A 27,558-nucleotide genomic window follows, 5' to 3' on the forward strand; every position below is an offset into this window, starting at 1 on the left:
CTTACTTTAAGTATAAAAGCAGGGCACTGGGTCTTGGGGCTCAGGCTGTTGAGCCATGTGCTGCAGAGCGCCGTGGTGCAGGGACCCTGGCCATCTGCAACAATAACACAAAGTGACCAACGTCCCCCACTGCCCCCATGCATAAGCCGTGCCAGCTGCTCCCGCACACCCACGGCCTCCTTGGGCCAGCCCCTCAGGCTCTCGGGACTCCAATGAGCAGCTGTTTGGCCCTCCTGGTTCAGCCACCCTCTGAGGCGCCAGAGCTGAGGAAGGTTGAGGACTTAGAGGGGCTGTAAAGCTGCTCGCTTCGCGCCCGAGTCCCGAGGAGAGAAAAGTGACTTGGACAAGGTCACTCAGGTCGTGGCGGAATCAGGTGGACGGCTCCAGGTTCCCTGACTCCTACTCCAGTGCCTTCAAAGACTTTCTCCAGAGACACCCGCGCGGCTCACCTCTGAGCTCCACTGACTTGGCTGCTTGCTGGAAGTGACCCCTGCAGGGGTGGCCACTGCTGATAAATGAGCATGGCCCTTGCTGGCAGCAACCCTGGGTGAGGGTGGATGAGCTCTAGCATTTCCACTGCTCTGGGCCTCAGCGTTCCTCCTCAGTGGCCCTCCTGGGCTTGTAAAACAGGAGGTCTCTCTGGAGTTCTGTTCCCCCTTACAGTGGCACAGCACTTGAAGGAGGCCTCCCACCAACTACAGAGGTCCCCCTGGTTTTCCTCGGGATTGAATCTTGCTCTCTGGGACATGTCGGCCTCTCCTCTCCTGGTCTGGGTGGGTGTTCTCTAGCAGGGCAGAGTCTCTGCCAAGGTTTTATAAACTGTGTTTTTGCTTCCTAAGAGACAGAGGGCTCCAGAGGTGTGGAGGCGGCTCCCAGCTTTGCCAACCCAGGCAACTCTCAGTTACAGAGGGCAGGTGGTGGAGCTGAGACCACCTGGATGAGATGCTGGCCTCCCCGTCAATGGCAGCATCACCAACCCTTCGCTGCCCTCAGTGACCCTGACCTTTCCTTCTTGGCTTCTGCAGAATGAAAATCATGTAATTATTTCTATGCCTATCTCACTGCTGCCTCTAAGATGCTCCTGAGGCAGGGCTGATGTCTCTTTATTTCCCCACCCACCCCAGTGCCAGGCATGGGGAGGTGTGAAATAAACCATCACTAAATGAGCTCAGTGAGCGAATGAACAATCAATGCAGACTCTCCCCTGCGTTCAGGATATACAATCAGGAAGACTAAGAACCACTGGATTCTCACCAAGGGTTGGGTGCTCTCCACGTCTGATCTCATTAAATTGTCTCCAGAGTAGTGGGACAGTGGAGTGGTGGAGGACTTGGACTCAGCAGTTGGACTACCCAGGTCCGAATCTCAGCTCTCCACTTACTAACAGTGTGACTTTCTGTGCCACCTGTAAAATGCACACAGTACCTACTCCACATAGTAACTGATCATATACACAGAAGGCTTGGTTTTGTGCCTGGTTCCTAGAGATGGCTCCCACCTCCCTAGCCACATTGCTCAACTCTGGGCTGTGGGTGTTCCCTCCCTCCTTGAACTGATGAGGAGCTGAATCCGAGTTGATGAACAGATGCCCAATAAGAAATGGAAAGGGCCTGCTCCAGAGCCCTGGGCTCACCTTGGGTGTGGTACGTGACCACGGCCACAGTCAGGTGGATCTCCGTGGGCGTGTGATCCCGGGAGGAGCTGATGGAGTGAACCTGGGCTTCAGGTACAGGGCTGGGAGAGCAGAAGCCAGCAGACACCACTTGAGGGATGGGAACTCCTCCAGCACCTCCAGGAACGTGGGGCTATTGGTGAACTTCCACTTGCTGTACTCCTGAGGGCTGAACGCCAAGGGTGATGTGAGTGACTCGGGGCGCCCGCCCCATTTTGGGGGAAAGGCTGTCACAACCCAGTATTCATTCATTCACTCAACAAACAAGTCCATGTGCCAGGCTGTCCAGGTGCTGAGACTGCAAGCTTGAGAAAGAAATAGTTCCTGTCCTGGAGGAACTCAGTCCAGTACATTTATCTAACTTGTGTTACCTCTACTCTCAGCAACTCATGGGCAGGGGTCAAATCTTTATTGTAATTTATTTGGGGCAAGGCTTTGGAACCAATCAGACCTGGGTTCAAATCTTGACTGGGTGTCCTCACTATGGAATCTCATCCCAATTACTTACCTTTTGTGAAACAAGGATAGCATTGCCTACCTGGTGGGGATGTTATGGGAATTAAACCAGAAAACATGTACCAAGCTAGTTCATTGCAGCCACAAAATAATGGTGGTGGGGGTAGTTGGAATCAAGATAATTAGCTATAATGATGATGATAATAATGACAACCGTTGCCTTTGCGAGACTTGGAACCGAACAGTTGCAGGTGATTAATACATTCTCTCGTGGCTATTATTCAAGCTCTCCGTCTGTCACTCTGCCCATAATGCCCATTTATCCATTCATCCACCATCCTGCAATACATCTTAAGTGACAACTTTATTCCAGTTTTGGGGAAAGCAAAGACAGATGACGATGGCTCCCTTTCTAGCTAATATTCAAGGCAGTGCACTCTGGTTGTATCCTGCAGACACTTGGAAAAACTCAGTTCACTCAACACAACTGTGTCCCAGACATGGGCCAGCGGATGATGCCTGGCTTCCCACCAGCCTTTGACAGGTCTCACTTTGGGAACCTGGGTGGATCCCTCTTGGAAGTTAAGGACCAGCTCTGGGCTTTGGCTCCCCACATGCTGGGACCCCCCCACATACCCCCACTGCCCACCAGCCCTGATCTTCACCTGGCACAGGGCCTCCAGCCTCTGTCTCTCAGTCGCTTCTGTGGCCACCTGGGCCAGCTTTTGGAGCAGCAGCTGGGTTGGGGGGGTGGTGATATCCAGGAAGTAGGTGAGGGCCTGGCTGAGCGAGCAGGGGGGCAGCCTCTTGTCACTGACCCAGTAGCTGCCTGGACGGGGAAGGAAGGTGTCAGGATGGAAAAGAGGCCCCATTCGGGATTCTCAGTAGGTAGCAAGGCCCCCAGGCAGACACCCCCTGTCTCCAGCTGCAGGGGAAAGGAGGCTCTGAAATCTTGGTTCCAAGAGCAAAAGGCAGGAAGGAGGTGGCACATGGAGAAAGGATTCCAGGAAAGGCTGAACACCAGCCCCCCAAGGGGCACTAAGTTGGCGTGGTCCTGATGAACTAACCATGTCCTTCTCTGGCCCAGACCTGAAGTTTAGCAAGACACCCATTGGCGATCTACAGACTCACAGTGACTAAATCCACCAAAGACTAATGGATACCTCACAGGCCAGTTGTTCACTCAGAGAAAAGCCCATGACTGCAGAGCCCTGGGTGCTGTACCAAGAGGTGCTGGGTGAGCAGAAGATGAGCCCAAAGGGAAGTCCCAGGGGGTAGCATGCAGGGCAATCACAGCACAGACCCTGGGGCCAGCAGACACGGGTTCAAACCCTGGCTCCCCACTTCCTAGGTGACTGAAGCCTCTGGGCCTTGGGTTCCCTCCGTGTGAAACAGATCTGATACCAAAACCTATCTTGCTGGGTTGGCATGAGCACTGAATCAAACTGTGCACATAGTAGCTGGTGCTGTGCCTGGTACACAGATGCTTTCTAAATATTAGGTAAAAATATGAGCAGGACATTATCTCCTCTGAAACAGAGGCATAATGAACCACATCCATCACCCTACAGTCACAAGGACGTCTGTCTCGTTGTCCCCATGTCTCAGGTTCTCTCACTTTCTCCTGGACAGTGGGGAGCACCACCAGGCTCTGCCTCTCTGGTCCCACTTTCTTTTTTAATTTTTTGAGATGGAGTCTCTGTCACCCAGGCTGGAGTACAGTGGCAAGATCTCTGATCACTGCAACCTCCACCTCCTGGCTTCAAGCAATTCTTGTGCCTCAGCCTCCTGAGTGACTGGGATTACAGGCATGAAGCACCATTTCTGGTTATTTTTGCACTTTTAGTAGAGACAGGGTTTCATCATGTTGGCCAGGCTTGTCTCAGACTCCTGACCTCAAGTGATCCACCCGCCACGGCCTCCCAAAGTGCTGGGATTACAGGCGTGAGCCACCATGCCCGGCTTATCCCACTTTCTCACTTTGGCCACTGCATTGCGGGGATGTTGTTATCACTGGGGAAACTAAGGCCAGGGAGCGATGCTTTATGGGCTAGGACTGTTTTCATAACTGCTTTCACATGAGCTTTGGCGGCCCACCCTCTCAGCAGGAAGGGCAGGGATGGCTGTCATCGGCAGGCCCAGGCCCAGCCCCTCAGCCAGGTGGGGTGGCCGGAGGATGCCAGGCAGCACTGGCTCTCTGGCCTGGGGCTCACCGCTCTCGTCCAGGGCCTCCAGGCGCACTGTCTGGTGGGGCGCGGGGCCGTCCACCACTCGCTCCAGGATGCCTTGGACCAGGGCGGGCTGGTTGCCTGGACAAACCCCGAGGTGCTCCCCCGGCAAGTAGTTCAGGCCTTGGCCGTCCTCACAGGAGAGTTCCACCAGGATGGTGGCACGGCTGGGGAAGGAAAATGAAGCCTCAGGTGATGTTGGAGGATTTCCTCCAGGGCTCCTGATGGGCGGGCCAGTTTCACCAGGAAATGTGCCCTCCTTTCATTTTCCTGGCTGGTTCCACAAGCCTGAGCCACCACCCTGAGCTTGGGATGAGGGATCCCCACAGGCAGGGGTGCTCGAGAGGGCCCCGGGAGCTTCCCTTTGGGGAGGAGGGAGCCCACCCCTTCCCAGCAGCCCTCTGAGTCCCCCGAGGGCTTGGCCACAGCCTCTGCCTAGAGAAAGCATCCCCTTGAGACACGTGGACATCAGAAGAAATCTTTCCTTGCTGCCAGGACAAACCCTGTTCTTATTAGGAACCAAGGCCAGTTTTCCTAATGCACGCGGGGAGGACTGCACAGATCAATGAAACCTGCAGGATAATCCACAAGGCCTGTTTCCCAGGAGCTGGGAAATGTCCTTCCCTGCCAACACTTTTTCCCTAAGTTCTTCTTCTGTAATGAGTCAAACAGTTTAAGTCTGTTCCTGCACTCTCCTTTTAGTGAAAGAGAGTCTACCGAGGGAAGTGAGAAGCATGGAGCAGATGCTTAGTGTCCGCTTTTCTGGAAAAGTGGGCCGGGTTGCCAACTAAGAGTAGATGTAAAAGCACAGGTGGCCGCTGGGTTACCAGGTGGGCTGGTCCCTACTGACAGTGTGGGTTGCTAGAATGCCAGCAGATGCCTCCCTCTCCCTTCAAAGACTGATTTTTTCTGGCCTTTCATTCCTTAGAATAAAGTCGACAGAGCATCACCCGAGTAGCCTGCACTTCTTACCTGATGTCAGACTCTGTAGATTCTGCTGAGATTTGAGCCTCATGGTGTTCACGCCTGGAAGCGCACGCTGCTCAGGGCTGTGAAGAACACAGAGATGGTGAAATGGCAAAGTGGCTCTTAAAGCATAGGTGGTAGGGAAGCTCCCAGGTGTCTGAGTCAGTGACACCTGACACTCAATTTGGGCATGCTGAGGTGGCTGCTGAGGGTTTCCTTTTTCTTCCTTTATTCCACAAATAAAGATCCTTGGTTCAGGCCGGGTGGCTCATGTCTGTAATCCCAGCACTTTGGAGTCCGGGAGGTGGGTATCTACCGGGAGGTCAGGAGTCTGAGACTAGACTGGGCCAACAGCTACTGAAACCAGGCATGGTGGTAGTTCCCTGTAGTCCCAGCCACCTCAGGGAGGCTGAGGCACGAGAATCACTTCTGAACCCGGAGGCGGAGGCTGTGGCCAGCGGGAATCGCGCCACTGAACTCCGCCCTGGACGACAGACTGAGACTCCGTCCCCAACGCCCCCCGGAAAAAGTCCTTGATCTGATAAGCAGGGCAGCTTCTAGGTATTGCTTCTAGGTGTTGGGAAATTCAATTTAGGAACCTAAAACAAAAGTCCCAGGACATCTCCATGGCTTGGGACCCACAGGAGAGCATCACTGACATTGGGGATATCTGAAACGCAGAAACCTGCAGGACTATCTTAGTCAGGCACAGCACCCCGGGTGCAGAGCAGAGAGTTCACCACTACAGCCTGAATCGCTCTTCATGACGCCTCTTCTTCATGACCCTTGGCTGCCTTTATGCTGGAAGGCGGGGCTCAGACTCCCAACACGGGCTACAGGCTAGCAACGTGCTTCACCTCCCTGAACTGCAATTCTCCCATCTGTGCCTTCTCCCAGGGGAGGAGGTCCAGGCCTCACTTAGCCCATGTGGGCCAGGAGCCCCGCACAGTGCCCGGCACACAGTAGGCCCTCAGCAGATGCTGTCCCCTTCTCTCTCCACCACCCTCCTGGGGCTCCCTCCTGAAACAGCCTCCCTCAGCGCCTTGAGTCTTGCACCCTAACAGGCTCTTGCATGCAGTGAGAGGGAGGCGCCCAGGCCAACTGTCTCTGTTCAGAAGGAGACCCGGGGGTCTCCTTGACCGTGGGCTCAGGGCTCAGACCCCAACACAAACAAGCCCTGTGTGTGCAGAGAAGCAGGTACCTTTGCTGAGGTCCAAAGGCTGTGAGTCCTGCACGAGCCTGTAGTGGTGTGGGTCCCAGGTCACACTGGAGGTGTAGAGCTTGGGGATCTGAATGTGCTGTTTGCCTCGGACATCAAACGTCTCACAGGCTGCCTGGAAGAAGGTGGAGCAGACTGGGGTTAACGGTCAGCAGCAGCAGCATCCGCACCACCGGGGCTACCACTTTTTAGGCCCTTACCATGGACCAAACACTGAGCCGTGGGCTTCATGTAAGTTCTAAGCACACTTACCTGATAGGGTGACAGCAAGGACTCAAAGAGGTGCCTGGGCTTGGCACATAGTAGCTATTGCTACTATTATAAATATTGCTTTGTTTTTGTTTTGAGACAGGGTCTCACTGTGTCACCCAGGCTGGAGTACAGTGGTGCCATCATAGTTCACTGAAGCCCCAACCTCTCTGGGCTCAAGCAATCCTCCCACCTCAGCCTTCCGAGTAGCTGACACTACAGTTGTGCACAAGCAAGCCCAGTCAATTTTCTGTATTTTCAGTAGACACTGGTTTTGCCATGTTGCCCAGGCTGGTTTCAAATTCTGGGACTCAAGCGATCTGCCCACCTCAGCCTCCTAAAGTGCTTGAATTACAGGCATGTGCCACTGTGCCCAGCCATTATGAATGCCAATATTGACATGATCTTGTATCCTCATGCCCACACTGGGAGAGGTCTGATTGTCCCCATGTTCCTGGTGTGGAACCACATGGACGAGGCCCGGGCTTTGGAACCAAGCCTGCCCCGACGCACCCTGTTGCTCCTAAGCACCACTGCTGAGTGATGCACTGCATGAGTGACGAGTTACCTAAATTGCTGAGTGATGCACTGCATGAGTGACGAGTTACCTAAATTACTGGAGCCAACCATTGCAATAAAGAGCTGTGGAGATACTGAGTGGATCCAAAGTGGATCCGCCACTGTGTGGTGCCTGTGCCCAGGCTCTCTATGGCTGAACAGACACAGTAGTTAAGAGGCGATCTAGGTAGTCAGTGGGGGAAAGATGTTAAACTAGAAGCTCCCTAAGGGCAGGGGGGGATCTGTGCCTCCTCTTCCAGAGTGGTGTGCACAGGTTGGAGCTCTTCTGGGGGGCTGAGGGAGAGCAGCAGTGACCTGCGCCCTCAGGCCCGTGGCCCTGGCCCATGTCTGGGACCACATCTACAGGACCACGGGCAGAGGTCATGGCACCTGGGATGTTCAGCACAGATGTCCTAGGCATGAATGCTCCCTGTCATGTCCCTGCTGTGGAGCAGCTCTGGCTGGGAACCGACCTTGAAGGTTTGCACGGCCCTGCTGAGGAAGGCATCCTCCTGCCCACTGAGCTCATCCTCTTCCCACGTCAGGGTGAGCTGAGAGGCCCCCAGGTGGGACAGCTTCTGGTTGAAGTCATGAGCAAAGGCGCAGAACCGAGGGTACATGCTGGAGCCAAGGCCAAACACGGCATACCTGCCCGAGAACACACACAGATACTCATGTCCCATGCAAGCAGCACTTGGCACCCAGCACCCAGCACCAACAGCCTGGAGGGCCAGCCCCAGACTCTTCCCCTCTAGCTGGAGTATGGAGCTGGATCCCCTTCGGGTCCCCCTGACCCCAGAGCCTTGTCACCAACTCCCATGACCACCCCATGCTTGGCCTACAGACCTGTGAGAGGGACTTGGTTTCTGTGGTTTGACCCGTGACACATTCCGAGGGCAAACCTCTGAGCCAGGGTCCCTCTGTGCCTGGTCAGCTCTGAGAAGACCCCGTGTCTACACCCAGTTCCTTCCCCTGAGCCAGATTTTGGGTCCTCAGGGCAGGGTTAGAAGGTATAGGAGGAGGAGGGAAAAAGTTTTACCTGAATTTGTTGGTGAGCTCTTTCAGCATGAAGAGCGATTTCTTCAGTTTCTAGAAAGAGAGGGAACGACAGAGTTCTCAGGCCAGGATGAATAAAAACACTGTTTTTTCCTTTCTTCTGGAAACCCAAGCCACAGCTGGCAGGAGAAGGTCTACAGCCTACAGTGGAAGTTGGTTTACGTGGTGGGCCACCTGGCCAAGGGACTGGCTGTCAGGTGACAAGTTTAGCCTGTCTCTCTCACTCCAGCTAAACTGTAGCAACTCCCCCGTGTGGGCCCTGCCCCTTGGTGGGAGACTCCAGAATAGCCTGGCCTCCTCCTCCCATCCAGCCCTGGCAGAGGGGCCTGCCTTATAGCAGGGCATCTCCAGAGGGCCTCCTAATGGGCCGACTTCTCTGGTTTGGAAACCCGGGTGGGTATGATTAGCACTGGTCCTATAGTCTCTGAAATCAGGCGGGCTCTCCAGGAACCTGACGATCCCCAGGAGGTGTGACTCCAGCAGAACTAGCTGCCAAACCCCATGGTGAGTATTTACTCCCTTTTCATAATTTATTTTTAGTTCTTCCCTTCAATTACATTTTCATTCTTCTGAGCACTGAGAGACAGTCTCCCAAATTGGTGCCATAGACCTTTTAATACCTCTCTCATTGCCTATCACTTTTTAAAACAAAGCATAGCTGGAGCATGTTGGCCCCATAATCCCAGCACTTTGGGAGGTTGAGGTGGGCAGATCACCTGAGGTCGGGAGTTCAAGACCAGCCTGACCTACATGGAGAAACCCCATCTCTACTAAAAAAAAAGCATACAAAATTAGCCGGGCGTGGGTGGTGCGTGCCTGTAATCCCAGCTACCAGGAGGCTGAGGCAGAGAATCACGAACTAGGGAGGCAGGAGGTCGCGGGAGGAGCCGAGATCGCTGGCCCACTGCACTCCACCCTTGGGTACCAAGAGCAAAACTCCATTCCTAAAAACCAAAAAAAAAAAAACAAACAAACAAACACAAAAAGAAAGAGTAGGATTTGGTTAGGAATAGTATCTAGCTAAAATTCATTAACTTCATTTTGTTTTCATTGAATTTATGTTTTGCTATTTTCCTTTTGTGAGAGTGATACAAGTTTCCTTTAAATATGAATTTTTAAATACGAACAGGTAGGCCATTCACAGAAATATATTAAATATATCATAGGAAAGGGGGCCCTCCCATATGGCAATAATTATGACGGAGGCCGGCAAATGACCTGATCCAGAGTGGCCTGAGCAGTGACACCCAAACGCCCTATATAGGACATGCTGCATCCCCTAGACCCTTTCCTGGGTCCTCCTGTGTGCGATCACCCCCTAGACCATCCAGACCTCAGGCCACCCACCTCTCCATTGCCGGGGCAGTCTCCATTGCCAAACGTACTGGTCACCACCAACAGCAGCCGCTCCTCCTCCAGGCAGCTCAGACTGTACTTATCCATGCAGACAACCTGGATGGACATCAACTCTCAGCTCCCAATAGGGCCCTCCCTACCCTGCCTAGACACCCTGGGCTTCCTCCCACACTGTCCCCAGTCTGCGGCTCCTGTGCTCATCTGTGCTCATCTGTCTCTCCCAGGGCCTGGCACAAGCGTGGCACAGAGGAGGTGAATAAACCGATTTGAACGCATCATCCGTGATTCTCCTTCCCAGCTCAAGCCCTGCGGCTAACCCATCGGCAAGCCCTGGAAGCTCTGTCTCCAAAACACTGCCTATCCTATGTCTAAACGCCTCTCACCATGTCCACTGCTACTTGCAATTCTGTGTGTGTGGAAACATTTCCACAAAATTGGAATGAGCAGGTCACAGCTGCGCCTGGAGGGAATGGCCGGGGAAATGTGCCCTCGCCTTGCTGTTCTATCCAGGCCCACCCAACTGAGGATGGGGGACCTGCCGCCACCCTCCTGGCAGTTCCGGACTCCTGGGAGCTGGCAGGTGAGGCTTAGACCCAAGAGGTGTTTTCAGCGACCTGGCTGACCTGGTCATCAGTCAGTTCCCTCTTGGCTTAGGCCTCTACGTGGTACAGATCACAGCTCATGCCATCGTGGCATTACACTGGCCTGTGCCCTGTCCTCAGGGTCACATCCATCTCCCAGAAGCCGTGCGACCCTGGAAAACCCATCAACCTGTCTAACCATCAGGTTCCTCCTCTGTGCATTAACAATGACATTGACACCTGCTTTGCAGGGCGCTGGGAGGGTAGAGTGAGTTGTATACTGGAGAGCTCTCCGAGGGCAAGGCCTGGCCCTGAGTCACTCACTGTGAGATCCTCAAAGCCCGGAGCTGGCCTAGTATGGGGCCACCAATCCCTAAGAGTAGGATTTTATCTGTCAGTGCTGAAGGCAGGGGATAGAGCTTAGACAGACCCTCTGTGGCCTTTTCTTGTTTATCTGCAGCTTACTCATCTCCCCCCTTTCACATGTAGCACTGCATCCTGCAGAGCAGGTGTTCAGTGAGCCTGAATAAAGTTCAGCTAGAATAACTGATGTATATTGAGGCCTGGATTCACTGTGAAAGTGTTCCTCAAAATGTGTTCTCCAGAACACCATGAAAAACTCATCTGCTGTGTAAGTTTGGAAATCCCTGCGCACGTCTTTCCTTCTCTTGCAGATTTATCATGCACATTAGCACATCCAAGGTTCTGAGACATCCAGGAGTGGGGAAACCGTTTTAACTTTTCCTAGACTCCCCTGCACACAAGCAGAAAAAACAACAGCCATCCCACTGAGCCGGTACCTTGGGGTTGAAGGCACAGCTGAACAAGGCCCCCAGGTCCCAGGCCAGCGCCTCTGATTTTCCTGTCTCTGTCGCAAAGAGGATAGTGACTCTGACTCGGGACGCCATCGTCTTGCGCATCAGCATACAGGCAAAGAGCACGGCTCTGTGGGGACAGATAGACAGGCAGGTGCTATGTGCTAAGTCAGCCTTCCAGAAGAAAATGGGGGACCAGGGGAATGGGACAGGACAGCGTTTAATGTGGGGCAGGTTAAGGGAAAAGCAAGCTACGCTTCTCACCAGCCATGCACCATGACAACTCACCCTTTTCCTCCCCTCACCCACTACTACAGGCCCCTTTGGGAAAATGGAGGAGAGAGAAGGTTGGAACAATGGTAGCAGGGGACCCTTGGAATTGGCGACTGGACCTCTGGGAGCCAAATTCCACGAAGAATATACATTCCCAGGCCAGGCACAGTGGCTCACATCTGTAATCCCAGCACTTTGGGAGGCTGAGACAGGAAGATCACTTGAGCCCAGGAGTTCGAGACCAACCTGGGCAACATTGTGAGACCCCATCTCTACAAAAAATAGACAAAATTAGTCAGGCGTGGGTTTGTACCTGTGGTCCCAGCTACTTGGGAGGCTCAGGTGGGAGGATCACTTGAGCTCGGGAAGCAGGGGCTGCAGTGAGCTGTGATGGCACCACTACACCTCAGCCTGGGTGACAGAGTGAGACCCTGTCTCAAAAACAAAAGCAAAAAGAATATCCATTCCCTGTGTTCCTTGCCCTTCAAGGACTGGAGGCGGAGGCTGACTAGAAGGAAGAGACACAGTTCACACATCACTACTGGTCACTGCCACTCACTTGACCAAGACTTTCAACGGAATCTCTCTTCTCTTGGGTCTGCGCTTCTCGTCCTGCCAGACATGGGTTTTCCAGGCCTCTACCTTCAGAAAAGAAAGGAGATGTGAGGGCAAGGCGGGGTCCTGACTTGGCTCGGCTTGCGGATGCTGGAGTGGTAGAGGACCCTTCGCACCCGTCATGAGCCTGGGAGAGAAGGCTGTCCTGCACCTCACCCCCGTCACTGAACCCCTGCAAGGGAGGGCTGTGGCTGCCTCTCCCCCAGCTGCCTCTCCACTGCCCAGCATGGAGCCTGCACATTGAGGGGGGCAGCTCACTCTTATTCTCATCAGTGTCCTCCTGGAAGGAACAAGCTGCGCTCCCTTTTTCTTTTAGCATCTTATCACCAGGCAGACGACATAATGTACAGTCCCAACTGAGACACCTTTGAGAGCAACAGGAGCTGCTAGTACAACAGGCAAGAATCTAGGACATGCAGTCACCCTGCGTGTGAGGTCATGTAGATGCAGGAAGCTCTTCTTAAATCCTTTTTGGCACAAAATGAACTCGTCTCAATAGCTCATGGTTACTGAATGCATTCTGCGCTGGGCACTGGGCTGAGCTGTTCCATACACCAGCTTTGCAATCCATACAACCCCCTGTCGTGGAGTGAAGCCCATCCCTTTTAGAGATGAGAAGATCAGGGCTCAGAACGGTGAAAGGACCCACCCAAGACCCTATTGCTAGGAAGTGGCAGAATCAATAGTGTCTGACTCAGGAGCCAATCCCTTCAGCACTCTACTGGGTGACTGTTGCCGGACCCTCCCGTGGAGGCAGGTGTAATGACAGACCCCCCACCGAGCCACAGGCCACTAGGGGTGCAGTGGAAGGCGCTTCCTTCCGTGCCACTCTCCGTGGAAATGCACAAAGGCTGCTCAGCATCCCTGAGTGAAGCCTGGAAAGCTTTAACAACATATCCCTGCCTCCTCTTGTGCCCTGCATGTGTAACCATGAGGTGCACATACACACACACCGCCATACCTGAGCCCCCAGGACGGAGAGGAGAGGAAGGCCCCTCACCTGATAGTAGTAGAAAGGGGACAGGACGTAGTTCAGCATCTCCTGGTGAAACACGGGAGTGATGCTCCCAGACATGGGAGGGACCAGCCAAATCCAGTCTGCCGGGCAGCCCCCACGGGACCGGTATTCATTTTGCATGTACTTCATGAAGGATTCTGCAGCTGAGTGGTGGTCCATGATGGTCACGTTTTGCTTCTGTATCAGAAGGCAAGAAGGGGAGTGGCGATAAGGGTGGGGGAATCGGGAGAGGGGCTGGTTGGCTGCAGGGCTCCCAGTGGGTGCCTGGGAAGGCCTGGCAATCTGTAACACGGGAGAGCAACTCCTCCTGGCCCTCTCCCCGCCTGCTGAAAATAAACACCCAAATGGTAGGTGCTTGTGGAGCCTCTGAAGGAGCCCAAGGAAGCACATTAGCCAGGGTCAGCCCATAGGTGCCATGTCCCTTTGGGGGTAATATCCAGCCTCTCATGCCCACAGGTCTCCCCAGACTCCCAGCAGATGGCTCTATCTGGATCTGCATAATTCAAACCACAGCGCCTTTTGGCAGGTAAAGGAAATACCATCCCGGCCATTTATGGGTGGAGAGTTCTAAGAGTCACTTCCCTGGGGTTGTAGCCTCCTCAGCCAAGAAGGAGCCAGACCCCTCCGTGGGGAGGTCTGAAGCATTGGGAGAACTGTAGTATATGGGAGACGAATCACTCACAGTCTGAAATTACGGGCTGTGGGGTCTGACCCCATGGAATGGTCCAGCGAGACAGCCACTGGCCTCTATGTCTGTGGCAACCCATTCGGTCAAGAGACATTTGTTTAACATAGTGGTTCAAACTCTGGCTTCTTATTTGAGCTATTAATTCTTTAATCTCCCTAAGCCTCAGTTTGCTCATCTGTAAAATGGGAATGATAAGAATTCCCATAATGGCCAGGTGCAGTGGCTCATGCCTGTAATCCTAGTACTTTGGGAGGCCAAGGTGGGAGGATCACTTGAGCCCAGGAGTTTGAAATCAGCCTGGGAAACATGGTGAGGCCCCATCTCTATAAAAATTTTAAAATTAGTAGGCCAGGTGTGGTGGCTCATGCCTGTAATCCCAGCACTTTGGGGGGCCAAGGCAGGCAGATCACCTGATGTCGGGAGTTTGAGACCAGTCTGACCAACATGGTGAAACCCCGTCTCCACTAAAAAATATAAAAATTAGCCAGGCATGGTGGCAGCATACACCCGTAATCCCAGCTACTCAGGAGGCTAAGGGAGGAGAATCGCTTGAACCTGGGAGGCGGAGGTTGCAGTGAGCCAAGATCGCACCATTACACTCCAGCCTGGGTGACAGAGCAAGACTCCGTCTTAAAAAAAAAAAAAAAAAAGGATGAAAAATTTAAAAATGAGCCAGGTGTGGTGGCACATGCCAGTGTTCTCAGATATGTGGGAGGCTAATGTGGTAGGAGCATTGCTTGAGCCCAGGAGGTCGAGGCTGTAGTGAGCCATGATCACGCCATTGCACTCCAGCCTGGGTGACAGAGCAAGACCTTGTCTCCAAAAAAAAGTTCCTACATCATGAGGTTGTTGAAAGGATGCAATAAGCTGAAATAAGCAAAGCATAGTAGGTGCTTAATAAATGTTAGCTGCTCTTATAATTTCCATCTGCCAGGCACTGCATAAGGCATCGGCGTTATAGAAGGGAAAGACACAACCCCTTCTATGCATTATGGTCTAGTCTAACTGGGTGGGAAGCAGAGGAAAATCAGGCATTTTCACATGGCCTGACAGAAACTCTGATGGAGGCAGGCAAAGGTGCTGGGGAAGGGCAGAGGAGAGGACACAATGCCAAACAGAGGCCCAGCGCGAGTTAGGGCATTTCGGGAGCGGCTCCTGAGAGGAGGGCAGTCTTGTGAGAGGTGTGCAAGTGAGTTGAGTGGAGCACTGCATGAGTCAAGGTAGGGAGGCATGAGGGGACCCAGCTGGTGTCAGGCCTGGGAAGTCCAGCCATGCCTTGTAAATTATATAGACATATATAAGTTCTATATGTATACATATAAGTCCGGCCACCACTCTTGTGGACGTGGGCTCTCATTCATTTATTCTTCCAAGACACAGCAACTCCTGGGTGCCAGATCAGTTCTAAGCTCGGTGGTAGCTACGGGATGGGCGCAGTGGCTCACACCTGTAATCCCACCACTTGGAGGCAGAGATAGGTGGATCACTTGAGGTCAGGAGTTTGAGACCAGCCTGGCCAACATGGTGAAACCCTGTCTCTACTAAAATTACAAAAATTAGCGGGGCGTGGTGACACAATCCTGTAATTCCAGCTACTCGGGAGGCTGAGGCAGGAGAATTGCTTGAACCCAGGAGGTGGAGGTTGCAGTGAGCTGAGATCACACCATGCACTCCAGCCTAGGCAACGGAGGGAGAGCTCATCTCAAAAAAAAAAAAAAAAATCTCAGTGGTAGCCATGATCGTGATGACAACATAATAAATAGTAAGAAAATCATTGCTTACCAAGTGTTCCCTATGGGCCAGGCAGTGCAGCTAAACATTTTGTATGCATTTTTACTTAACTCCTACAATCCTCAGGTGAGGGAGGCACTATTATCCCCATTTTACAGAGAGGAAACAAGGGCCCATCTTTTGAAGTTTACCCTGAAGAAGGGTGGTGAGGAAGTCCTGGAGACACTCAGGCAGTGGAAGGACACAGTCAGCCACGGTCAGGAGACAGCAGAGGCTCACGGACTTTCTGGGACGTATCCACATCCTGCCAGCATCAGGGCTGGTGCTGGGAGTCCCCAGGAGTCAGGATGTGCGGTGCGAGGCCAGCCCTTCCCGAGACACCGAGGGGCTCTTCCTGTTCCATCTTCCCCTCCCCCATCAAGCACAGGCCTGATCTGCCTATGGGGTGACCCAGTCATGGGGAACAGTGTGTGCTCATCTGTACTCTGTTCACCACTCACATCCTTGGCCCAGTCTAGTGCCCAGCACCAGGCAAACCCTGAGTAAAACATTGCCGAATGAATGAATGACTGCCCAGTGGTGGGGTCTCCAGGGCATCTGTCAGCTTTATGGCAATGGCTGTGGCTTCTAAAGTAGTATCTTCCTACATCTCAGGCCTCCTTCCCACAGGGAAGAGAAGTGTTTCCATGGGTAAGAACAGCAGATGGGCCAGAGGGCTTAGCCCTACACAGGAGCCCAGTGGCTGTGTGTGGGCTTAAGAGGAGGTGGAGGCTGTCACCCTCACACAGCAAGCAAGAGCAGCCACAGCTCATAGGTCCCCTCCCAGCGTCACTCATTCATGCACACATCAGACCAGGACTGAAGACCCAGTTTGTGCCAGGCGAGAATGTGGATGTGGCCCTCATCATTCATTCTTCCAAGACACATTATTTTAGCATCTACCATGTGCCAGACACTCTTCTAGGCTAGAGGTGCAGCAGCAAACAGAGAGACAAGGTCCCTGCCCCATGGCGCTTACATTCTAGTGGGGAAAACCAAACAATAAAGAAAGCCGGCCCGGTGCAGTGGCTTATGCCTACAATCCCAGAGCTTTGGAAGGCTGAGGCAGGCAGATCACTTGAGGCCAGGAGTGCAGAACCAACCTGGGCAACATGGAAAAACACCATCTCTACTAAAAATACAAAAATTAGGCAAGCGTGGTATGCACCTGTAGTCCCAGCTACTTGGCAGGCTAAGGTGGGAGGATCACTTGAACCTGGGAGGTCGAGGCTGCAGTGATCATGCCACTGCATTCCAGCCTGGGTGACCAAGTGAGATGATGTCCCAAAAAAAAAAAAAAGGAAAAGTAAAAAAAGTCGACATCCTATATAATGCCAGGAACTGTATGAGGAAGTATTTTGAAGAAAAATAAAATGGTTAAAGGACTAACACAGAGAGACAGGTTGGCAGTGGGGCGAGGGTATCATTTTACATGGCATAGTCAGGGAGGCCTTTCTTTTTTTTTTTTGAGTGGAGTCTCGCTCTGTCACCCAGCCAGGCTGAAGCAGCTGGGGCATGAGGAATCGCAATGAGATCTCTCCATAGTTTTGCTGTAGAAAGGAGCAGAAAGGTGAGGCAGTGGCTGGAGGGAGCCTGAGGTTTGGCAGGAGTTGCGTGTTAGCTATTCATTTATTTTTTGACATGGGGCTAGCAGAGCCTGTCTGTACACTGCTGGGAATGACTCAGCAGAGAGAAACACTGATGATACAGAGAGAGAAGAGGAAATTTTCAGCAGTGAAGTCCTAGAGCGATTGAGAGAGCACAGAATTCAGTGCTCAAGTGCAGGGATTGAACAGTCTTGGGAGATGAAGAGCTGCCTGTTGCTGGACCTCTAGAGTGAGCAAGGGGGCTGACTTATAAAGTAAGCATCACATAAGTCACTGGATCTGATGAGCTTCTAACCAAAAAGTCTTCAGACTCACAAAACTCCAGACATACCTGGAAACTATGGAGCACAGCAATGTTGATCTCAACGACAGCCTGGTCTTTCCAGAGCGAGGCCAGCTTGTGCGTTTCCAAGCCCATTCTCCTGCCCACTTCCTACAGAGGCAGAGTGATAGCGGGGAGTCAGTCCCTGGAGCCACCCCCAGGCCCACACCTCCAGCTGGCCAGCTGGGCTGCTTGTGTTACCTCCAGGATGTTGTAGCGTTGGACGTCACAGAAGTCCCGGACTCCGATCTCTGTGCCCATGTACCAGCCATTGAAGGGGCACCCTGGGAACTCCAGGCCGCCCACCTCGAGCAGCATGTTGGCCACTGCAGGCAGGGCGTACCACTTTAGCTCCAGTTCCCGAAACCACTCATATCTGGCAAAAAGGCAGACACAATTTAACTGGGGCCTTCCTTTTTTTTTTTTTTTTTTTTTTTGAGACTTGGTCTTGCTCCGTTGCTCATGCTGGAGTGCAGTGGCACAATCATAGCTCACTGCAGCCTTTAACTCCTGGGCTCAGACGATCCTCCTGCCTCAGCCTCCCAAGTAGCTAGGACTGCAGGCATGTGCCACCTTGCTCAGCTAATTTTTTTCTTTTTTTTTTTTTTTTTGTAGAGTCTCACTATGTTGCCTAGGCTGGTCTTGAACTACTGGCCTCAAGCAATCTTCCTGCCTCAGCCTCCCAAAGTGCTGGAATTACAGGTATGAACCACCATGAACCACCATGAACCACCATATCTGGTGCTGGGGGCTTCACTTTTGCACCTTTGCCCTCCCATTGACCCCCCCACCTTCCCACCAAGAAAAAAGCTTCAGAAAGAGTCAAACAAGAAAACTCCTTTCCAAGAGTTGATTCTGAGTTAATCCCAGCCAGAGAGACGTATTGGACACACAGGGTGCCATTTATTAAATTATGCATTCATGCACTCATTCATTCATGCAAACCCATATTAAGCATCAAGTATGTGCCAGGCTCTGTGCTAAATGCTAAGAATGCAACACAATAGAGCAATTAAGGACACCAGTGTCAGAAAGCCGGGGTTCAAGTTCTGCCTCACCACTGACTAGCAGTGTGACCTTGGGATGTTTTTAGCCTCTCTGAGCCTCAACATCCTCATTACAGAATAGAAATCACAGCATCAAATTCATGGGATTATTATAAAGCTAGTAATATCATTCACTTGTATATTCATTTATTCCACAAATAGTTATAACTGAGCACCTACTATGTGCCAGGCACTCTGCTAGCTGTTGGGTATGCATTGTGAACAGAAAAGAAAAGATCTCCACTCTCAAGGAGCTTATAGTCTAATGTCTAGACTCTCGATTATAAATGGGTAAACAAATACATAAGGAATAAAAACAAGATGATGTGTTAGACTGAGGGTAAGGGGGCCCTCCTCTAGCTTGAGTGGTCAGAGAGCCTTCTCACAGGAGATGGCATTATAGGAAATGCCTTTTGACAAGAAGAAATGAGCCTAGAAAAATTCTGAGGAAAGGGCATGTCAGGCAAAGGGAACAGGGAGTACAAAGGCTGTGAGTTGGGACTGAATTCAGTTCATTCAATGGCCAGGAAGAAGAGCCCAGCCCAATGTCTGCTAGAGAGTAAATCTCAATACGCAGAGGTATTTTTGCAATTATGAGAACTGCCTAGAGCAGGGGCTGGGCCAGTGGGACTCTTGAAGTCACTGGAGCCCTATATGCCCCCGACAGGAGAGGGACAGCTAAGAGCGTTGTCAGGAGGGCAGAAGAAGCCTGGGCTGCTCCTTTCCAGAATCTCAACGCATTCCTCTCCTGCAGTCACTGCTTCCCAAGCTCCTGGGGCCGCGTGCATCTAAGCCTCTGCTTCCCCTCAGCATCAACAAATCATCCTGTCTGAGGCCCGAGGTGCCAGTGCAGACTGGCTGCAGAACGCAACAATGACAAAAGAGTCCTTGAAAGCCAGCCCCCTGAGTGTCACCTGCTGCTGGCTGGGCTTTAGGGGAGGTATTTGGAGGGGCCTGAGGGCTGGAGCCTCACTTAGGAAAGAAGAGCTGTGTGTTGACTCACCCCTGCCCCCAGCACCCTCAGCCCACTTACTTGGGATGTTCCATGGCCACCTCAAGCACAAGGTCAGGTGGGATTTCGAAGAGCTCAGGGTCACGGCCGTCAGCCTGTAGGACCAGGGGGACCACATCGAAGCGGCCATACTTGGGCTTCCAGCCCAGGTCGATGCACAGCTGGGGAACAAGACAGGCCCGTGAGTCTGCAAGCCCGGACTGCATGTCTCCTCTGGGCTCCACTCTGTCACTCGCTCACCATGGGGCTCCCTGCCCCCAGGGCCAGGGGCTGAGGCTGGGCTGGGTACCTGAGTGAATTCCACGTTGGCAGGATCCCCTCTGATGCTGCCATCTGGCATCTGGTAGCCCGCGTAGCGGATGAGCTGAGCATTCCACACCCGGAAGTCGTGCTTACCGTCGCTCCGCTGGGGGAACACGGTGATGGCCGACCTTCCCGGGACAGGAACAGTGCTGTTTACCACCTGGCCCTGATGGGGGCCCAGCCATCCTGCACTGGCCCTACCTCCCCCTCCACCCTACCTGCTCTGCAGCCCCTGATCCCGAGCTGACTGAGCCAGCCTCCTGACATGCCCCCTCCTCCTGCCCTCCCTCAAGACCCAGGGCCCACCCCCTCAAGGGGGCCTTCCCATCCATCAGGCAGGGTTAGCTGATTTGCCAGTCTTTCCTTCGCTGCCCTATGTCTCCCTCTTTGCAGTGGAGTTAGCTGGATGCCTGTCTAGTGCAGGTCGTAGGCTCATGGCAGCTGGAGCAGCGTCTTAGGGTTCTAGTCACTCTGCCTCCTACCCCCCATACCCCACCTTCCTCCTGCTCCCCCAGCCTAGTCCTGTGTTGGGTTGCATTAGGTAGGCACTGAGTGCTTGCTGAACAAAAAGATGAATGAATGACTGAATGAGCTGTTCAGTCCTATTAGCTGTGATCTCATTGGTTGGGAGAGGAAGGTAACCTCTTAACATCCCAACCCCTCTAAAAAATGGGAGCCCCAACCCTGAATAGTGAAGCAGTTACTACTTAAAGATTCTCCATCCCCTCCAAATGGCTCCACGTCAGAAGGAAACCAAAGGCATGGGCTGCCGATGGGAGCTGAGCTCACAGGGGCTGGGCTCGCTACTGGAGGTCCCCGAAGAAGCCTGAGTCTTTCTCTTTTTCCTTTCTCTCTGGTTTCTCTTGGAGCTGGAGATGCCTCCCCTAGACCCAAGTGCTGCATCTTTTGGCTGAGATTCTCAGGCAAGGCAAGCCCCTCTGCAGCCCTGGGAAACGTGCACCGACCTGATGTTGCCATTGTTGGTGGAGTAACGCACGTGTCTGCAGATGTGTTCAAACATTTCCCGGGCGGTGGAACAGTTGCGGGCATCGAAGACCTACAACAGCCCATCCAGACCATGCCCATCAAAGACTGGGCAGACAGAGGCTTTGAGGCTGATCAGAAGTCACTGGGAGCAGCCGAAACACTCAACACTCAAACACTCAACACCACGCAGAAGAGTGCAGCCTCCCATCTGCACCACCACTCCCATCTCATAGCTGCCCTCTGGGGGAACACAGGCAACTCCACTCAGATGATCCCAGCAAAGCCAGAATTCCAAGAAAACCTGACTTGAAAGCACATGAATCGGGATTCCTACAGCCCCAGGCTAGGTCCTTTCCCACACCAGCACATATTACACAGCCAGAGTTGGTTTCACTGGCAGTTCTAATCGATTTCTCTGTCCAAGAGCTTTCAATATTATCCTGCAACAAATGATTCCCCAACAAAAAGATGGCCTAGGAGGCTAGGCTACATAAAATGTTCTCTTGGAGCCAAGAATTCAAGCATTCGAGGAAAACAACACATCTTGCAGCACCACGGCCTCAAGAGTAATAAAAACAAGGTCGTGGTTTACTCTAATGATGGCATTTAGTCTCCTGAATTTAACACAATAGAGAACGGGCAGCTAGAAACTCTGGTGCTGAAACACGATTCAAGGCTTCTAGAGAGGGACTCTAGGTGCCCCATCTCAACATTTGGGAATGTAAGAGAGGGTCCAGGGCCGTGGCTTCAGTCCCAGGAGGCCTAGGCACAGCTCTGTGTGGCTGTTCCAAGCCATCTGCTCAGGGCCTGGCCGCCTCCAGCTCTCTCCTGCTCAGGTCTAAGGAAGTTCACCTGCAGGTTGGACCACTGGATCCTCCCAATGCAGCGTGGGGCATTGCGCCAGGCCTGCTTGGTGGCGAAGATGAGCTCATCTCCCGTCAGTTGGTAGGTTCCTGTTGTTTCTATCTCCTTTGTTACCGCTTCCACCCTGGCCAGATGTTCCTCTATTTTTGCCCTGGGGGACAGGAAGACAGAAGGAAGATCAACAATGAGATGGCCTTACATGGGGATTGATTCAATCCACAGAAGCAGGAACTGAAATAGGACACCAGAAGGGCAAGACGCCTCTCACCAGAGACAGCTCCCTCCAGGACTGGCTTTGGGGACCCCACACTTAGCCTAGAAGCACCCCATACTTAATGCTCGGCTGTCCCCATCTTGAAATTCTTAATCATTTTAAAATAAAGAGCCCACATTTTCATTTTTACACTGAGTCCTATAAATACTACTCAGCCAGTCCTGAGTCCATGGGAATGCTGCTTATTTTCAGGTGCTTTTTCTTTAATCATATTCATCTCAGTAAGGGGTGCAATCCTTCTCAGACACTTGCAAGCCTGGGAGGAGTGTCCCATCCAGCCATAGCAATGTCCTGCCTCTCCATTAGTTAGGAGAGTGCCCTCCTGCCTTGACATGGCTGAGAGAAGATGAGCCAGTCCCTCCGTGGCAGCTCCCGTGTACTGGGTACCCACATGAGCCAGGCACTGGGTGAAGCAACTCACAGGCAGGGTCTCACTGAGTCTGGGAGGGAGATATTTTCGCATCTATTTTATAGCCAAGGATCTCAAGGCTCTAGGAGGTTAAGTACCACGCCCAGAAACAGAAGTACAGAAAAGAGCAAAGTCAGGACTCAGACCCAGGTCACCCTGATGCCAAGCCCAGATTCTTAACTGTTGGCAATGTGACCCTCCACCTTCCACCCTAGCGGGGACGGTAAGCCCAAAGATGTTGAGGGCCTGCCCACCCTTTCTCAGGAGCCTGGTCAAGCCAGGACTGGGACCTGGCTATTGGAGCTCAGTCTGCAGGGTCCCAGGGCCTGGCCAGAAAAGAGCTGCCCACGTCATAGTCTCTCTAAACCATGCTGTTCCTCAGCCTCAGAATTGCTCATTCAGTCACTCCATATGCAATTCTAAACTTGCTTCTCTCCTCCCCTCCCAGACTTCAAAAATATCCCAAAGGGAGGGAGGGACTCAGTCAGAAAGGCTTTGAAACACACACACACACCACCAACAACAACAACCTTGAGATTTCCAATCAGCCCCAAAGCCTTTGAAACAGTATCAAAACTATTTAAAGAATGAACTCCTGATTAAGGAGAGTGGGTAACTCCGAACAAAATGGCCTTTCTGTGGATGAAGAGTGTCCCGACAACTTTTCCTTGATTAGAGAAAAAAGGCACGAAGACAAAACACTTGATGATATTTATCCCCAAGGACACCTCTGCCATAAGAAGCTGCTGGGTGAGGTGGGAACCACCCCACTGCTGGGAGACCTCCCTCCCCAAACAAAGCTTCCAGCAATATTCCCCACTCTGCATCCGAGCATGAAAACAGTAATGATCACCATAACACCCACGCCGCCAACACACATGGTGGTCAGCACGTGCATATGCAAGAGAAGATTATTTTTTACATTCACATCCAATTCCTTCAGAGTTTTAGATGTGACGGCCGTTTTCATATAATCATGTTTCTTTTTTTTTTTTTTTTTTTGAGACGGAGTCTCGCGCTGTGTCACCCAGGCTGGAGTGCAGTGGCCCGATCTCGGCTCACTGCAAGCTCCGCCTCCCAGGTTCAGGCCATTCTCCTGCCTCAGCCTCCCAGTAGCTGGGACTACAGGCGCCCGCCACCACGCCCGGCTAGTTTTTTGTATTTTTAGTAGAGACGGGGTTTCACCATGTTAGCCAGGATGGTCTCGATCTCCTGACCTCGTGATCCGCCCGCCTCGGCCTCCCAAAGTGCTGGGATTACAGGCTTGAGCCACCGCGCCCGGCCATATAATCATGTTTCTAAGGCATTACAGATGCTATGATGTCTATGAGCTCTGAAAAAAAGGAGCGGCTTTCATCATCAGTGAACACATTTAAATGTAACATGCAGCAAGTCACAATCTCTAAATATGCTATGATTCTTCAGATACAAAAGGCCACTGAACCCGCTCAGCTGGTCATGTCTTAGACTGCCAGGGTCTTTGTGAGCAGAGGCTGCCATTCCCCATCCACACCCCCAGGATCTCTTGGTCAGGGAAGCAGGGGTTCAAGGTATGTACTTGTGACTTGGAGAAATACAGTTTTCCTCTGTGAGAAGCAAATGGGTTCCAACACCACCAAGCATGGCCCTGTAGCCCTACTGGGCTTCTGAACACCCGCCCAATTGCCTTCCACACAACAGCAAGGCCTCCCAGGTCCAGAATAGAGTTGGGAACCTGCAAGGCCACATGACTAGGTACTAGAGCACTGACAGGAAAAGCAAGGGCTCGGGCACCAGCTGCCTGGGTTCAAGTCCCCACGCTGGGGCTTCGGAGGATGTGACTTTGAGCAAGGTACATCTCTTCTGTGGACTTCAGTTGCCTTGTCTGTAAGATGAGGATAATAATAATACCAATCTCATAGTGTTGTGGTGCACACGTGCTTTGTGCTAAATAAATAAATAAATAAGTACCGTGGCCCAATGAAACCTATCCAGGAAAATCCCTGGACCCCGAAAGGCTCATTAATTAACAACTGAGCTGAAAGGCCAAGGATCTTGTGAAGTTTGCAGTCACAAAGCAGGCAGCCCCTAACAGGCCGCTCAATCCAGGCTGCACATTAGAATCACCTGGGGAGCTTTTGAAGCACACACACGTCTGCCTCGTTCCCACCTCCCAAGATTCCGCTGCCCTTGACTCAAGGGACCCTGCCATCAGAATTTTGCAGGCTTTCCAGGTGAGTCTACTGTGCAGCCAGGGTTGAAGACCACTGACCCTGGAAGATGTGGGCCTTTTCTGAAGACTCACGGTCCCTCCCAGCTCAGACATTCTAGGATTGTAGAAAACTGGAGGTGGGCCACGTGCAGCGGCACACATTTGTAATCCCGGCACTTCTGGAGGCCGAGGCAGGAGGATCGCTTGAGCTCAGGAGTTCAAGACCAGCCTGGGCAACATAGTGAGACCCTGTCTTTACTAAAAATTTAAAAAATTAGCTGGGCATAGTGGTGTACACCTGTGGTCCCAGCTCCTCAGGAAGCTGTGGTGGGAGGATCATTTGATCCCAGAGATTGAGGCTGCAGTGAGCAGAGATTGTGCCACTGAGTTCCAGTCTGGGAGACAGAGCAAGACCCAGGCTCAAAAAAAAAAAAAAAAAAAAAAAAAAAGAAGACGAAGAAAAGAAAAGAAAAGTGGAGGTGGTACCACCAGAAGCCACTCTTTCCACCAGGGAGTCCCAGGTACACGTCTGTGGCTTACTTCATGTGGTGCAGTGCTGTGTGAGGCTCTGCCCTAATAGCTACACTCCCCTCCCAGCCTAGAAAACAATCCATTTCTGGGCCAGGCTCAGTGGCTCATGCCTGTAATCCCAGCACTTTGGGAGGGTGAGGTGGGTGGATCACAAGGTTGGGAGATTGAGACCAGCCTGGCCAACAAGATGAAACCCCGTCTCAACTAAAAATACAAAAAAAGAAAATTAGCCAGGTGTAGTGGCACATGCCTGTAGTCCCAGCTACTCAGGAGGCTGAGGCAGGAGAATCGCCTAAACCCAGGAGGCAGAGGTGGCAGTGAGCCGAGATCGCGCCACTGCACTCCAGCCTGGGCAACAAGATCAAAACTCCATCTCAAAAAACAAAAACAAAAACAAACAAACAAAAAGAAAACAATCCATTTCCTTCAGACATTCATTCTTACAATCTCTTCGTGCATTTTTGTTTTAAAAGTTTTAAAGGGGCCTAAATTACATAGCCACATATTTTATTTGGACAACACAGTGTTCTAAAAACATAATAATGGCTAATATTTATGTCGTGCTTACTATGGGCCAGGCATTGTTCCCAGCTCTTTATATTCTTTAACTCCTTTCATCTTTATAAACTCCCATAGACTACCCTCCTCCTGCAAGGTGGGTACTATTATTATCACCATTTTCGGTAAGAAAATCAAGGCATAGATAGACAAAGTAACTTGCCCAGGGTTACTCAGCTTGTAAGGGGCACAGCTAGGATTTGAAACTGGGAAGGCCACAGTGCTTTACAACCTCTCTTTGGATGATTAAAATTGTATATGTTGGCAATAAAATTGGCAAATGACAATTAAAAATCTTTGTATTCCAGTGTCTGACACAAGGCTGGGGCATACTCAGTGCCTGATGTGTGTCTGTCAACCAAATGACCAATTGGCCATAGAAATAAGGGATGTCTAGCATGGTCTTCAGGGAAGCCTCACTGGGTAGAAAAAAAAAAAAAAAAGAGAACTCCAGAAATGTAGAACCCCACCAGAGTCAGGGCAAAGAGCAATGGCCTGCTCTCTCCTAGTCAGGTGGCCTGGCTTCTAGCTGGAATGAGGTGACTTCAAGTATGTCACCAGCTTCCATGTTCACACCTGTAGGAGGCCTGACTAGGTGGCCTCAGAGATCCTTTCTGTCTCAAACATTTCACAGTTAAAGGGTCCATATTAATTCATAATCAAGGTCTCTGTAAGCCAGGACACTGTTCTGAACTTACTGAATCCTCACAAAAATCACACGAGCCACCCTTCTATTATTATCTCCATTTTATATTAGGTTGGTGCAAAAGTAGTTGCAGTTTTTGCCATTAATATGATGAGGATGTTGAGACACAATGTGGGAGCCAGGGTTCAAATTCAGTCACTTTTAACCGGTATCGCTATGTACAACTTTATCCTACAATTATGAGAACCTGCTCCAGGGTCTTCTCCCCTAGAAAACCATTTTCGCTCTGCAAAACCATAGTGATTTAACACCACAAATCTGGAAAAGAAAGCTATCTAGCTAGGGTCAGAGGCGATGGGTGGAGACAGGAGAGCAGAAGGAAGGGCAGGAGGCAACGACCCTGCAGCGGGCAAGCCTTACTCTTTGAAGGAGCCGTAATATTGGTTGACAAATTCGATAGCTTGAGGTAGAAGCTCATCTGGAGGGGTAGGCTTGTCCCTGGGTCCTCTGGTCAAACTTTTGGGAGTCATAATGGACCCCAAGCAAGATTTGGACCTGCAAGTCAAAATCTGGAAAGAGAGAGGCAGGTGGTGAGGGTGGGCCATTTGGCCTCTTGCCACCCTCCTCTGGGGCCAGCTCTCCTGGCCACCTGGCTCCTCTCTGGCTGCTCTGGCTCCCTGCACCTCCTCTCCACCCCTGTGGCACCTCCTCCTTGGGGTCCACCTGGCTTTCTCCCACCTAGATCTCCTCTCTTCCACTGGCTGAACCCCAGTGGGTGTGAGTCAGGTTTGTCCCCCTACTCCGGACTCAGTCTCTGGCCCTGCTCCCCAGCCAGCTCCAGATCCAGAGCAAAGTCAATCCAATATGGCTCCTATGGGAACACGATATTGGTATTTGGCCAAAACAAACTGAAATGAGACATAGGATGGCACACGCGTGCGCGCACACACACACACACACACGAATGAAGTACACCCGAATGTTAACTGTGGTGGTTTGGGGGCATGTGGGAAATCATTTTACTTTCATGGTCTTGAAATTGTCCATTCTTCCCCACTTTACAACCACAGAATGTATCCTGAAGTTAGAACAAAAACTTAGATGACCAAAAGAAGCCTGAAAAGACGTTTAGTCCCACCACTCACAGGATACTTGAACCCCTCTGCAATCTATCAAATTGCACTTAAATCCTTCCAGTGACAGGGAGCTCACTACCTCCTGATGTAATACAGTCCAGCTCTGAGCAGTTCTGTTAGAAAATTCTCCCTGACATTATCCTGAAATCTGT

At 51.8% G+C, this 27,558-nt stretch overlaps 2 protein-coding genes across 2 annotated transcripts; both read right to left on the reverse strand.

Moving 5' to 3' along the window:
* Positions 1 to 4,009: 4,009 nt before the first annotated feature.
* Positions 4,010 to 5,371, reverse strand: LOC116270955 (nitric oxide synthase, inducible-like). The gene is made up of 3 exons (XM_031656954.1): positions 5,329 to 5,371; positions 4,859 to 4,890; positions 4,010 to 4,615 (listed from the first exon to the last, which is right to left on the reverse strand). Exons 1-3 carry the CDS (start codon positions 5,369 to 5,371, stop codon positions 4,172 to 4,174), a joined length of 519 nt encoding a protein of 172 aa, XP_031512814.1. The 3' UTR covers positions 4,010 to 4,171.
* An 897-nt stretch (positions 5,372 to 6,268) lies between these two features.
* Positions 6,269 to 26,906, reverse strand: LOC101019718 (nitric oxide synthase, inducible). The gene is made up of 14 exons (XM_031657426.1): positions 26,691 to 26,906; positions 21,650 to 21,812; positions 20,776 to 20,867; positions 19,797 to 19,938; positions 19,529 to 19,668; positions 17,651 to 17,825; positions 17,459 to 17,560; positions 13,045 to 13,239; positions 11,989 to 12,071; positions 11,142 to 11,286; positions 9,752 to 9,856; positions 8,388 to 8,437; positions 7,822 to 7,996; positions 6,269 to 6,656 (listed from the first exon to the last, which is right to left on the reverse strand). The coding sequence occupies exons 1-14, from the start codon at positions 26,873 to 26,875 to the stop codon at positions 6,477 to 6,479; spliced, it is 1,932 nt and encodes a 643-aa protein (XP_031513286.1). The 5' UTR covers positions 26,876 to 26,906; the 3' UTR covers positions 6,269 to 6,476.
* Between the last annotated feature and the right edge of the window lie 652 nt (positions 26,907 to 27,558).

This window comes from Papio anubis, chromosome 17 (assembly GCF_008728515.1).
Source record: "Papio anubis isolate 15944 chromosome 17, Panubis1.0, whole genome shotgun sequence".
In the NCBI taxonomy this organism is placed as follows: domain Eukaryota; kingdom Metazoa; phylum Chordata; class Mammalia; order Primates; family Cercopithecidae; genus Papio; species Papio anubis.

Excerpts from the sequence above, each read along its gene's own strand:
- LOC116270955 (XM_031656954.1), bottom strand. The coding sequence starts at position 5,371 with ATGAGGCTCAAATCTCAGCAGAATCTACAGAGTCTGACATCAG. Across the intron at positions 4,891-5,328 it reads TCTACAGAGTCTGACATCAG|GAAAACTGGCCTTGGTTCCT; the intron begins GTAAGAAGTGCA and ends CGCGTGCATTAG. Across the intron at positions 4,616-4,858 it reads TGGTTCCTAATAAGAACAGG|GAGGGCACATTTCCTGGTGA; the intron begins GTTTGTCCTGGC and ends GGAAAATGAAAG.
- LOC101019718 (XM_031657426.1), bottom strand. The coding sequence starts at position 26,875 with ATGGCCCACCCTCACCACCTGCCTCTCTCTTTCCAGATTTTGACTTGC. Across the intron at positions 17,826-19,528 it reads GTGGCCATGGAACATCCCAA|ATATGAGTGGTTTCGGGAAC; the intron begins GTAAGTGGGCTG and ends CCTTTTTGCCAG. Across the intron at positions 12,072-13,044 it reads CCCCTTTCTACTACTATCAG|GTAGAGGCCTGGAAAACCCA; the intron begins GTGAGGGGCCTT and ends TCTTTTCTGAAG.